The sequence below is a fragment of the Solanum tuberosum genome, unplaced genomic scaffold (genome assembly GCF_000226075.1).
Source record: "Solanum tuberosum cultivar DM 1-3 516 R44 unplaced genomic scaffold, SolTub_3.0 scf00150, whole genome shotgun sequence".
Taxonomy (NCBI): Eukaryota; Viridiplantae; Streptophyta; class Magnoliopsida; order Solanales; family Solanaceae; genus Solanum; species Solanum tuberosum.
The window spans coordinates 220050-233843 of record NW_006239073.1 but is presented as its reverse complement, the minus strand read 5'-3'; the positions used below and the strand labels follow the sequence as shown (position 1 = coordinate 233843).

The 13794-nt window shown below is 35.2% G+C and overlaps 2 protein-coding genes across 2 annotated transcripts; both read left to right on the top strand.

Moving 5' to 3' along the window:
- Positions 1-723: 723 nt before the first annotated feature.
- On the top strand, positions 724-6343 carry LOC102596119 (transcriptional activator FHA1-like). The gene is made up of 3 exons (XM_006352623.2): positions 724-1546; positions 4363-4520; positions 5899-6343. Exons 1-3 carry the CDS (start codon positions 880-882, stop codon positions 6106-6108), a joined length of 1035 nt encoding a protein of 344 aa, XP_006352685.1. The 5' UTR covers positions 724-879; the 3' UTR covers positions 6109-6343.
- A 1732-nt stretch (positions 6344-8075) lies between these two features.
- On the top strand, positions 8076-9695 carry LOC102595780 (wound-induced basic protein). Its single transcript, XM_006352622.2, has 2 exons — positions 8076-8222; positions 9478-9695. The coding sequence occupies exons 1-2, from the start codon at positions 8152-8154 to the stop codon at positions 9548-9550; spliced, it is 144 nt and encodes a 47-aa protein (XP_006352684.1). The 5' UTR covers positions 8076-8151; the 3' UTR covers positions 9551-9695.
- Positions 9696-13794: the final 4099 nt, after the last annotated feature.

The following is a 13794-nucleotide window of genomic DNA, read 5'->3' as shown; positions in this document are numbered from 1 at the left end:
TATATATATAGTAGATGTTGAACCATTCGACTTTTCTTTTATTTAATTCTTCATATTTTAAACCTCTTTAGTGAAAATTTTGACCTCGTCACTGCTTATCGAGGATATGATCATAAGTACAAGAATATAAAAAATTAAGCTAGAAGACTAATATGTAGTCGAACATTGTCTATTCTATACTCTTTTATTATCTTATCCCTCAATTGTAATTAGATTGTAGTCCCATTTAAAATCCATGTTGTAATGTTTACTTAAGTCGAAGGTCATTTGAAAACTGAAAATAAACTGTATAGGTAAGATTACATGGGTATTTTTCCCCCAATAAATATTGAAAATTTTACACAAATCTCACGGTGTTAAGAGTTTATTACATTCCAAATTACAAAAAATGCTTAAATTTGGTGGAATCCGGATATATCTCAAAACGTTCTGATACATTGTGTTCCGATTTTGAATACATTCCTCAACTTTCCGATACACTATGTCTCGGGTTCAGATACATTACTCAACGTCTCGATACATTGCGTACGTCACGATACATCGCATAAAATAATGTATCTGACTGATGTATTAAAAAATATGAGAGAATAAGGATTATTGTAAGTTTTATGATAATTTTTTTTTAAAGAATATGATAAAATAGGTGGTGTATTTAGATAATTTTCTATAAATATTTGTGCTTTTTTCTCAAATAAATATTTGCTAATTACCAAATTCTGTTTGTTTTTGCTTTTTAGAATAGCATAAAAATCCCTACTGACAGCCTCTACTTCATCGGACTCAATTGTGTATTCCCTTTTCAAAGCGCTCTTTTTCTCGCCGGAGATTCTTTGCCGGAGAAAGGAACTTCGGTTATTCATCACCTAATAGTCCATTGAGATGGGAAGCAGCAGCGGTAGCGATGTAGAAGCGGGATTCGCGAAGCTACAAGGTGAAGATTTCGAGTATTACATGCAAACTTACTCCATAATCCTCGGCCGGAATTCCAAAAAATCAACGGTGGATGTCGACTTATCATCTCTCGGTGGCGGAATGAACATCTCCCGACACCATGCCCGCATCTTCTACGACTTCCAACGACGTCGTTTTGCCCTCGAAGTACTGGGCAAAAACGGGTGTTCAGTTGAAGGTGTCCTTCACCTTCCCGGTACCCCACCCATCAAGCTAGATTCTCAAGACCTTCTTCAGATCGGAGATAAAGAGTTCTATTTCCTCCTTCCAATTCGTAGCATCCTTGGTGGGTCCAGGGGACAACATGTCAATGCGAATTATCCGGTGGCGGGTCCTGCCGCCGTGGCCCATCATCACCAGCAGCAGCAGCATTTGTCACCGTCTCCTGCTGCGAATGTAGGTGCGGGGTATGGTGGGGCAGTGAAAAAGGGCTTGTTCAGAGGGAGAGAGTATTACGAGGAGGAATATGATGACGACGATGATGATGGTGGTTCTGTAGGTAAGAAGATGAGGAGGGGTGAAGGTCCTGAGGGTGGCGGCTATGGGTATGGTTCGTGTGGTTCCAGTGGGAAGGCTTCGATTTCTGGGCAATTAGGTCAGTACGTTTTATATCTGCTTTATGGTATTTGTTGAGGAAATCTTTAATCTTGGTTAACCATGAGGTTCTTCCTTGAATTAGTTCTCTTTTTGTATAAAACTGCATTTATACAGGTGTACTTTATATTCAGATTTTTTATTTCAATTGAGCTCCATTAAATTAACCTCCATGTTAACTTCTGTTTGTGAGATGCTAATTGAGGATTGTGAAGGACTTATTATGTTTGTGAATTACTAGATAGTAAAAAAAATCACCTTTTTATAATGTAAGGAGTTATTGACATTTCCATAGCGATGTTTCCCTGAACAACTTTGTGGATAGAGGTGCTTTTGTTCTGTAGAATTACCCTATTCTCAGTGACGCACCACGTTTTCTCCTTTAGACTATTCCGAAAACAGAATTCATTAAACAGTGGTGATCTGTTTCATGGCTTTAGCTCCTGCCAATAGATGCTTGTTGTAGACCCTTGCTACAGCATTTGGAGAACAACAAAAAGATTTTCAGCTTTGGCTTGGACAGAGTTTAATTCTTGCATTAGTATTTCGAAATTGCTGCCCCATGAATCTACAAGTTATGAATTTGCTCGATTTTCAGTAGACTCATTCACGAAATTACCAAAGCATAAAAGTGGCTTACTGGTATGACAAGCACCTTTGTAGCCTCTAATGTCTATATTATATCTGTGGATTATTTGCTGCATGGAATTTGCAAATCTGCTGAGTCTTACAGTCTTCCAGCTTCACGGGTGGAAACTTCATTGCAGATCAGGTGTAACAGTACTACGGCTTCTCCCTTTTGCCTTCTCTTTTATAACCCCTCTGGTATTTGGTTTTGCTTTGGTATTGTTTCTCTTTTCTGAAAGTTAAACTGACAACGTAATCCCAATCATGGGAGAAATCTTAGTTAGGACTTATTATCAACTTGGTTTAGAAAAGCTCTGAATGGAGCATATGGAGTTTTGTCGCGACTCAAGTTGAAGCCATTGATTCGGAGATCTTTTGCTTTCTAGTTGCAAACTCAAAATTTCCAGATATCCTAGATTTATTTATGACTAGTACTATCAGATACAGTTTGCTTACCACTTCATACTGCTAGCACGTCATACAGATCTTAGAAGTCTGTTTAAAGCACAATCCCCTTCTACAGATAATGAATACCACCATGTGCCTTTTGGTATTGGCTCTTTACTTGTAGTGCAAAAAGCATGATTGTTCCCCTCAAGGTTCCAATTTATTCGTTATAGAAAAAACATGGTATACCTTCTCAAGGTACTTCTTTTAGTTTTTCTCCCTGCAACTATCCTGAAGTCAAAGTTGGTATTTGGGATCGCTAGTTGATGAAGGACTCTTTGGAACTCTGGAAATGGTATTTTTTTGTTTTCAGGTGAAAGTCATCATTGTGCGATAAAAATTGAAGGTTATGCTCATCAAATTTTTGTCTTTTTGTTTTTTCTCAGAGACGCAACAATGATTTCTAGTCTAATAGGTTGACTTATGATTGGCAGTTAGATTATTTTGTTTTTTAAACCATGGTTTCTGGGCCAGCGTGCCCGCACCTCGACTAGTTTCACGGTATACCTGTCACCTTCCACCAACAACAAGTACCTGATAACTCTTTTTTTTGAAACTACCAAGTACCTGATAATTCTATCCACGAAGGCTAGAACAGATGGGAAAAAATCACCTAGTGTTTTGTCTCTGATGGGAGTTGAACCTGAGACCTCATGTGTCTTTCTCTCTGTTTTTCCAACTACATTGAGTCTGCAAAAAATTATGCCTAAATTTCCCCTTGCTCATCCAACAACACAACTATCTGGCTGTTTGCTGTTCTTTTCACTTCAATTGTACAGTAGCTATTATCAAATGTCAACATTGCACATGGAATGACTTCATTTATTTTTGCTTTTGACTCCTTGGTTTCTGTAGTTGAACGCCCCGACATGCATCCGAATTGGTTCTCGGTAATAGACACATCCCTCCTCACCCTCATCTCCACCATGCTCTCCCACACTTTCATAGTGTGGCATAGCAGTTCCATAACCCTATAGTTGTTGTAATTTTGAAGAAGACACTACTAGTGTATGCTCATAATGACTTACATGGACTAACATGCTAAAAAGATTGAATAGGCTGATACATACACTTGGTTTGTGGAAGGATAAAATTGTGAAACTTATATAAGAGTTCATGAGAGTGGCCTGAGGTTCCGTATAGCATCATTATACAATTAAAAAAGCTTTGCATCCTGTTACTCTGTAGTGTTCAAGGTCGCCTAAGTTGGCCTGGTCACCACGGTCATTAAGAAAAAGAAAAACTTTGTAGCGTCTTTGAAGAGATCATTTATTAATTGTCTTAGATTCATTGTCCATTTTAACTTGGGATTGAGGTGTAGTTGATTAATTACCAGTTATTGGCCATTTTGAGGTAGTTAAAGCATGCATGCATTGCATAGCAATGATATTTGCTGCAGATTAGTAAATTAATCTTAAACCTGGTTGGACCTGTACTATCTAATGATGTCATTAGGGAAAACAACGGAAGTCTTAAAATTTTTTGGGATAGTTAAAAAAAGCTGTAGATACATCTATAAGATGATATGAATGCAAAATTTCAATTTTTCACCTTTGAATTCTTGTATATTTGTACTACAGTGCATTATTCTTGTGTGTGTGATTTACAAACTATTGTGAAAAATGCAAGTATCAAGGATCTTTATTTCAAAATCTGTTGTAACATTTTTCTTTTATCAGTACGAAAACCCGTTCGAACTTGATATCTGTGTGTGAAGGTTATTTGGCTGATAACTTCTTGCAGATAAGAAGATAGATGGAAGATTGCGAGCTGACAGAGATGCTGACAATCAGCAGCTCCTGCTGTTAGAAGAAAAGGATGTTGTATCATCTGTAGCTATTGTGCTTTCTGATCTCTGTGGTCCAGGAGAATGGATGCCAATGGAGAAGCTTCATGCTGAGGTAATTTTAAAGCTATCTGTCATACAAATACCAAACTTCTATTCTTCAAACAAAGACTAAAACTTATTTGTTTACAAAAACAAATGAAACAGAAAAAAGCATTGTTGTTATTTTCTCCTTTCATTCTTCTTACCCTGAATTTTCAGAATGTGAAGTTAATTAAGGTCAATCAAGTACATTATTCAAGGCATAACTGGCCACTTTCCTCCTTTGTGATCTTCTTTTTCCCCTAAATACAAATTCGGCGCATGGGGTGGAATTTTGATTTTACATTCTCTGTTGATCCTCCCAAATGGTCAAATGGCAGTAAAAATGGTTTTGTGTGTGTGCTTGGAGGAGGAAGAAGGATACATTCGTCCTGGTTGCTTCTCATCATCCTCTTGAAATCAAGTGGCTATTTCTTTCATTATCTGTTCTATTGATTTTCTTATCATCCACTTGTAATTTTCAAGTGGCTATTTCTTTCATTATCTTTTCTGTTTTCTCTCTGCTGCTCCCTGATCACCTTTCTCTTGAATATCATTGGCCTTAGCAGTACGGCCTATCTTACATTAATTCTATGTTGCTTTGACTCTCCGAAAATGCTGCTGCACCCGTATCAGATCCTCCAAAAATGCACTATTTCCGGAGGATCCAATTCTCACCCGTCAGCATTTTGAAGAGTCCAAGCAACATAGTATTAATTTATCCACTAAAAATAGAGATTCAGGTATGACATATCCCCAGAAATTCGACATTTTCAAGGTGCCCATATGCGAGGGTTCTATTTTCTTTAATTATAGTTCTTTTGATACCTGAAGCCCTGATCCGTAATACCTGAAGACCCATATGTTAAGTAAACTGCTGAATTTGTGCCCTCTTTATTCTTCTTTTTTAGTAGTTCCACGTCACGCACGCACTATCTCTCTGTCCAACCATTAAGTTTGCTTGTTGAGCCTGCACTTTGGAACTGTCTACTTTTTATTTGCAGGTCAGTTGAAACAGTAGATCTCTTACTGATAACAATAGAAAAAAAAACATAGATCTTTTTCAGCTATCAGTGGGAGAAGAAAGAAATGTGTGGTTATATGCATTCCTTCTTGTTTTATGCTAGTCCAGTAGTTTACGAAGGGGTCTGGAAGAACGTATCTTAATGTCATTTGAAGTGGCAGTTCTCAATGCCATCTAATATTGACAGTCTTGTTCGTCCTCTAAAATGGCTCCAAAACAATACTGATTCTCGTCTTAATGTCATGAGTATATCAGAAACCATTACTGCTTCATCATCATGGTAGTAGTTGGATAATTCCCTCCCCGTTTTTGGGTCTAAGGCACATAAACTTTTGTGTTTTGTTTGAGAATTGGAATTTTGGCTGATTGTCGTCTCATGTAACTGCAGTTGGTCGAACAATATGGCGATACCTGGCACCATAGTCGTGTGAGGAGGTACCTAACATCGGAGGACTATCCCAGCCCAGAAGCCAAAACAAATCCATGGTATGGATTGCTGGTGCTGTTGAGGAAGTATCCTGAGTATTTTGTTATCAATACACGATCCAAGGGACGAGTGACTTTGGAGTTTGTTTGTCTTGTCTCACTACTTTCGTGAGAACTTGTCAGACACTTTTTAGCTGTGTAGCTTAGCTTTAGTTGAGCCTCAAGCCACTGGGGTCAAACATGGGGCATTTACTTGGTGGACAAAATTACTTGCTAGTTCTCTGATAAAATAGTCGAGATGTGCGCAAGTTAAGCCAAACACTACTGTATTACTGTGTAACCATTTCTCATACTTTCTAGAAACATTTAAAACGATCAAAAGAAATTGTAGGATTCATCTTTTTATATTATAGTTCCGCTAGTGCCGGCAAAATGAGGCCATATGTTGGTAACCCGCTCAATCCGTCCATATTTTAATGGGCTGGATGAGTGACCTTTTATATGGGTAAAATATGGGTTGATACCCATATTCAACCCATACAAATATGGGTAAAGTATGGGTAAACTGTTGGTAAAATATGGATTAGTCAAATGGGTTAAGCTTCTAACTTTTATTCACTCAAAATTCATCATATCACTAAAAGTATTGTAACTTTTCTTCCTTTTTATGTTCTTCTATAAAATTAATTATTTTTCTCTATAATTGAAAAGGTGAAGTCTTTGGCCCTCCAAAAATGTATATTTTAAATCTACATTTCTTTTGTTAATTTTAATTAGATTTTTTTATTTGGTTAATTTTATATTGGATAATAAATAATAGTGTAAAATAAGTAAATCATGTATTAATATTGACATTGTTGAAAGTGCATTAAGCATGTTTTAGTCCTAAAATGCAAATATTCATTTACTTTGAAATTAAAAATATTTTTGCCTTTTATTACATAAATTTATTTTATATTGAAAAGTTATAGGATTTTTTTTTTACTTTTATGATACAAAAAATTAAATGAAGCATTTTCAACATTTTTCATCTAAAAAAACAAAAATACTTTCTCCATGTTGAATTCTTAAGTATAGTACTATTCACTCATGAAAATATGGGTAAATATGAGTAAACTAGTATTTTACCCAACTCATTTGTTACCCAATCTATTTTTAGCCATATCAAATATGGACGGATTGAATTATTACCTATTTTATGTTGACCCATTTTTAATCCGCCCACATTGACGAAATCCGCCCATTTGCCACCACTAGACTTCCGCATAAAGGAGAGTTACAAATTTTGAATATTTTTTTGGGAAGGTTGATTTACCTCAATAGTTCATGCAACTTTTCTAGTTGGACAGTATTTTTATACATAATATTATTGATTACTAAATTACAGTGCTTACCAATTTATCTCCGCAAATACAGTAATTATATGTCAAAAACAGCCAAGGTGGTTGAAAAAATCAACAAATAAATATCAATACATCTATGTTTTTTTAGGAAATACATTATGCCCTTCGGCATACGAGCATAACTTATAAGATATTATATTCAGTGTTAGGGATATAACTTTTGAAATAATATGATATAAGTTTATTCCCGTAAAAAAGTTATTTGTTATTTCAGTATAACGGATATTATTCCCGTAAAAAAGTTTGTTATTTAAGTGTAACGGATAGTTATAAAAAAATTATTTGTTATTTAAGTGTAGCGGATATTATCCCCGTAAAAAAATTTGTTATTTAAGTGTAACGGATATTATCCCCGTAAAAAAGTCTGTTATTTAAGTGTAACGAAAATTATCCCCATAAAAAAGTTCGTTATTTTAGTGTAACGGATAGATAAGGACATAGCTTTTGAAATATTACGATATAAGTTTATCCCGTAAAAAAGTTGTTTGTTATTTAAGTGTAACGGCTATTATCATCGTAAAAAAGTTGTTTTTTATTTAAGTGTAACGGTTATTATCGTCGTAAAAAAGTTATTTGTTATTTAAGTGTAACGGCTATTATCGTCGTAAAAAGTTGTTTGTTATTAAAGTGTAACGGATATTTTCGACAAACCCATTCCAAATTAACTTAGCCCATAAGGTCTCTCCACTGGCGGCCCATTACCAATTACCGGAGCGATCATATAAAGCTTTTGAAAAGAGCGAATTAACAAACAGAAGTTGAAAGTGAACAAAGCGGAAATTAGGGTTTTGTTTTGTTGCCGACCAACGACGATGATTTACGACGTGAATTCACCGCTTTTCCGATCCTTCCTCAGCCAGAAGGGAGGCGCATCTGACAAGAGGTACATATAATTTCTCTCGCTAACCGTAAATTCATCACCGCTCAATGTTTTATGCTCATTATGCAATGTTCTCCGATTTAGGGTATTATGAATTTTATGATTTATGCTGTAGGTCAGGCTTATTAGGGTTACATTCTCAAATTCATAGCCTAACCTAACACGTAAAGTTTAATAGTTTGTGAGGTGGATTTTGCCTGCTTGCAGAAGAAGATTCCTAATTACTAGTCTGTTAGATTTCCTTTTACATTATCTGCGCCACATTGCATGCCCGTTCCTTTTGTTCGTTTCCTTTTAGGTGTGTTACGTGGAGGCTTTGAATGGATTTTATATATAAATTTCTCTATTAGCTCTACTCTATTGTGAGCTTTGTATAAATCTGTCAATTTGTTCTGCTGTATTGCATAACAGCGATGAGTTATGTAGTGTTTGACTAGTAAATATGCTTGATAGGCAATTGTGTGAATGTTTTCATATTATGGTCATGCTTTGTCAATACACTTTCTTGTAACCGCCAAGTGTTTGTGTAAGACTGAAATTTTGATTCAGTTTCAGAAATAATTCGATTAGGAAACATGTTGATTTTTGGCTTTTTCTAGCGTCTCATGTTGTCTTGTTGTATACATGTATCTTGCCAAAAATTGTTTTCCAATGTTATTCCGGCTTAATACAATCTGTAATGATTATTGTTATGAAGCTGCTTCCGGAAGAAAACATCTTTTAGGAAAGCACTGAACATTGCACTTCAAATCCATCAGAATCAGCTACTTGTGGCAAGTAGCTGTTTGGTTAACAGAACATTCAGATTAGAGTCTCTAAGATTGATTAGAGTTCTTGAAATTGGGTTTTTAAGCTATGTTGCTCTTCAAAAATATCTCCAGGTGTGTCAATCCTCCAAGAGCTATGCCCTTCTGGAGGGTCTAACACACGTGTGCCAACATTTTTGGAGACATTGAGTAACATGGGTTTTAAGTACACTAAGGGGTCGTTGTTGTTTGGTATTATCCTGGGATAACTTATCCCTAACATGGCAACCAAACAAGACATCTAAATTTTATCCCATTACTATTTGTTTTTATCCCTCACACCAAACGACCCCTAAATGTATTATTTAGAACATTCTTGTATCTTTATCTACTGTAGTTTTCGTGTCCACTTGGTGTGGTTCTGTTCCTTCATTGTCATGTCAACAGCCTCACTTCATACCACAAAGCATTTCATGAGGCAGTGCCTCTAACCTTTTTGTTTAATTCTGCAGGAAAACAGAAGAGCAGAAGCCCAAGGAACAGAGGCCAAAAGCAAGTGAAAACAAGCCTGTTATGAATGAATGAGAGCTGCCAGATGTTAACTTATTTTAGAATATCTGCAATGTTGTTAAGCAACTCTTTTACAAGATGTTGAATATGTACTGCATTTGACATTTAAATAGATCATATATCTAGTAAGATATTTGATCCTTTACTTCTATTGGTTTTAATTTCCGATCCAAGCTTTTCATTTTGGGACTAATTTGTGTCACGTTTGTGGTTAAATGGTGGTTTAACTATGTTTTAGAACTTGAGAATCTCTAGTGTAACCATGGGAAGTAGGCTGTTCATGGTTATGGTTAAAAATCAAACCAAACAGCAATCCGATTAAAAAATATTAAGAATTTTTAGTACTCTCATTAGTGTCTCAATTTATACATAAATTCTTTTTTAATCAATCTAAAAACATACATATTTCTGTATTTTACAAAATTTTAATGATGCCATCAATATTTTATAGTATTTTGGGACTACGTTAGTGGGTAAACGGTGGATTAACAAAGTTTTAGAACTTGAGAATCAGTAGTGTAACCATTGGAAGCAAGATCTTTTTTTTTTTTTTGGAATCATAAAACTGGTTTAGGCTTCTTTTAGTGCATTTAATTTCTTATCCTTCCTTTTTTTCAAATTTCTTCTTTAAACAACCAAAAAATTAGAGAAGTCAGTCGTTAGTATTTCACAATAAACTTTTCACTGGTAGCATTTAGTATAATTTTATGTGGGGGTGATCGATTATTCCTGATCTAAATGTAATCTTATCTATTGCTTGAAGAATTGTGTTTGTAAACAGAATTGGATGCTAAAAAGTGCATCTCCATGACCATAACAGAGGTCTTGATTGCTTAGTTTCTACTTGCCATTTCAATATAATTTTGCAATCATTATATAGAGATTTGACTGTGTATTCTCATTGTTTCAAAATTAAATCACACACCTAGGCAAACAGATGTGTGTATATAGAGAGAGTCCTTTATTAACGCCGCATTTACCATCACAACTTAACAAGTCACAACACTGTTTTTACAGGGCACAAGATTCTTCTTTTACTTATTCTTCCCCCATTTCTCCTCCATCTTCCATTTTTCAATTCCCCCCTTGTTCTCCACTACTATTCTTCAGGAATAAAAATGTCTGAGCTGTTCTTATCTATCAATTCTACAAATACTCAATTTTCTACTCTTTTTATCTTTGACTTCCTCTCCCTTCGTCCTCTTCTTTGCTTCTCTTACTCCATTCTAATCTTTCTTCAACTTGTTAAAATCCTATCTTTTCTCTCCATTACCACTCCCCTTTGCTATTTTCCATCAACCCCAAAGATCTTTTTTTTTTTAATCAAACAAGTTTAGTATTATTCTCTCTGCATAAACATTAAGGTTAAAGTCTTCAAAATGGTGTTTTTAGGACACCCTTTTGAATTCTTGGATTGTAAATCAGCTAATGGAAGTGAAAGCTCAATTCTTGTTGAAACTCAATAGAATTTTGGGGAATTTTGGTAGCTCAGTTTGTTGGCTAAACTTTCACCTTGTTGGTGAAGTTTGATTCTCTATGTTGTAATCCCCTCCATCATTTCCCATTCCCCCACCCCCATTTTTTTTTAATGTAGTTGACTTCTAGGACTGTAAATCAGCTGAGGGGAATGAAAGTTCAATTCTTGAGTCATCATGTTATGAATTAGGCTCTAGTACAGCCATATGTGGTGATGATCTTTATTTAAGAAATATACTGGGAGAAAATTCAGCTGAAATGAGTAGTACTAGGGGCATAATGAAGAAGAAGATACTTGAAGACTTCTTGAAAGAACTTGATGTGTTCGAAGAGAAGAAAATTGAGACAAAGGGGACAAAGTTCCATAAAGCAAAAGATTGGAAAAGGACATTGGGATGCAAATTTTATGAGGAAAGGCACAATGCTAGTAATAGCAGTGGTGAAGGAATGGATTTGTTATGGGAAAAGTACGAAATCGACTCTATAAAGAAAGAAAATAGAGATAATAAAAAGAATAAGAAGATGAAGAAAAAAGAAGAAGTGAAGAGCTATGTAAAAGTAGAACAGATAAATGAGCACATTGATCAGTTGTGTTGCTTACAGGCACTAAAGTTATCAGCTAGGAATATGAATTTGGGAATTGGAAGGTCTAATTTTGTGAGGATTTCTAAGGCAATTAAAGAGCTTAAATGGATACACCATGTGAGCAAGAATAACAAGAAGGTTCATTGTGGAGATTGAGAGTTTTGATATTACTTTCTAGTTTCTATGAATAAAACTAGAAATTGTTTGTAGTACTTTCTAGTTTTGAAATTGTTTGTGAATTCCTTGTATGTTTATCCCTTCATGTGACAAGAACTAAACATTTTATCGGTATGAACTATGTCTGAATCTCAACCAAGTCTAGGTTGGCTATATGCCTCTCAATTTATGCTCATTTCTTTTGGTATTGTTAGAATTCATCATATATTGACTAGTTCTGCACTAGTAGTAAAACTACGGTAACCCTCTTCGTATATCCAAGCTCGGAACCAACAATATAAACAGGCTCACACAGGCAGAGTTTTATTCCATATCTGTCTCTATGTTAAGTAAAATGAGATCCCAAATCTCAACAGTAGTCAAGTAGTGCTGTTTTATCAAAGGTTATTTTGCTGTCTGGCTCAATTTTGTCTACTTGCAACTGGAGACGTAGAAAGGTTTGGGAGCGTGGTGTGTAGGCATACCTTACCACTAACTGGAGACGTAGAAAGGTTGTTTCTAATGGACATTAGCAACAAGCAGGAACAATCAACAAGATACAAAAATACATTAGCAAAACACTCTACTACCTATTAAGCTTCTATCTTAATTCTCGACCTCCACTCCCTCTTATCAGAAGTTATGACATTTCCTGACTAATCACTTCACCCCAGTACTTCTTAGGCCTACCTTTACCCCTCCTCAAACCCTTACTGCCAACCTCTCGCACCTCCTTATCGGGCAATCCTTACCTCTCCTTTTCAGGATCACACAATATAGCTACACATAAGGGAGTTGGGGGAAGAATCTGCAGATCAGCTAGTGTAATGAAGCAACACTGATGCAATAGAGATTTGGCAATTATGTCTAAAGCAAGATTAAAACAGTAAAAGTCATTAGGCCTTCCTTATCCAAATAGCATTTTCTTGCTGATACAAAACAAAGAAAATTGGTCACAATCTACATACTGTTCTCTTCTATATTAGTAGTGTTTTTGGTCACTAAATCTATTTATGAATTGCATTTACCTTTCTATTGCATCTTCAGACTTCAGATCAAGGAATGTAATCTTCATCAGACTCATCAGATTGGAAAATTGGTCACATCTACATACTCTTTTTGGTCACTAAATCTATCAGAATTGCATTTACATTTCCATAGCATCTTCAGAGTTCAGGTCAAAACATGTCTCCATCAGACTAATCAGCAAATTTATCGAACCAAAATCGTTTTCACTATCCTCGATTGATCCTTTTGGCAATTCTTCAACAATTTCAAGATTAGACCTTTTCCTTTTTGACAGTACTACTTTGGAACTTTGATTCGCTTCCACAGCTACAGATGACGGAATTTCTTCACTGATCCAAGAACTCATGTTAAGACATCATTTTTCGAAAAGAAAAAAAAAAGTACATAAAATTAAGGACATTTTGTAATTCATGAAAGAAAATGTACCCTTGCTCAATATATTTGTTCTGGAGAGGAAAAAGATCTGTGCTTCGATTAGCAGATTCAATTGTATCCTAAATCAAGAAAGAAGATCATTTTTTCAACTCAATCATTAAACCACAGAACAGAATACATAAATGGTGATGGTTAAAAAGAAAATTGGAATCAGATAAGCAGAATTAATACCGGGATCATGAAGTTTGCGTTCATTGGAGAAAATAATTCTTGCAGAATTGGTTTATACTCTGCTTCTTCTTGTACTGCAGACTTCATCTTTTGTTTCTTATTGTGGCCATTTTCGCATTTATCTTCAGACATGATCTTGATGAGTTTCTTCTTGATTCCGAGTTTGAACAAGAAGAAGAAGATGATGATAGTGAAAGTTGCAGAAGAAATGTAGAAGCAGAGAGCAAGAAAGAAAAAGAGAGGGAAATGGGACTATTTTTTGAACTATTTTTAATTGTAATTAACTAACTTTGTAGTTTGTTAAGGAAAAAATACTAACTAACTTTTGGAGTGTTTATATTAGTGATACAATTTCGGAGTTATTATCATTTATTTCTTCATTTAACTATCTTAATAGTGACAAATTA

What these genes read in the sequence shown, in the direction of transcription:
- LOC102596119 (XM_006352623.2), top strand. Translation starts at nt 880, where the DNA reads ATGGGAAGCAGCAGCGGTAGCGATGTAGAAGCGGGATTCGCGAAGCTA. An exon ending in TTCGATTTCTGGGCAATTAG is followed by an intron (nt 1,547 to 4,362) that starts GTCAGTACGTTT and finishes AACTTCTTGCAG; the next exon opens with ATAAGAAGATAGATGGAAGA. An exon ending in TGGAGAAGCTTCATGCTGAG is followed by an intron (nt 4,521 to 5,898) that starts GTAATTTTAAAG and finishes ATGTAACTGCAG; the next exon opens with TTGGTCGAACAATATGGCGA.
- LOC102595780 (XM_006352622.2), top strand. Translation starts at nt 8,152, where the DNA reads ATGATTTACGACGTGAATTCACCGCTTTTCCGATCCTTCCTCAGCCAG. An exon ending in GGAGGCGCATCTGACAAGAG is followed by an intron (nt 8,223 to 9,477) that starts GTACATATAATT and finishes TTAATTCTGCAG; the next exon opens with GAAAACAGAAGAGCAGAAGC.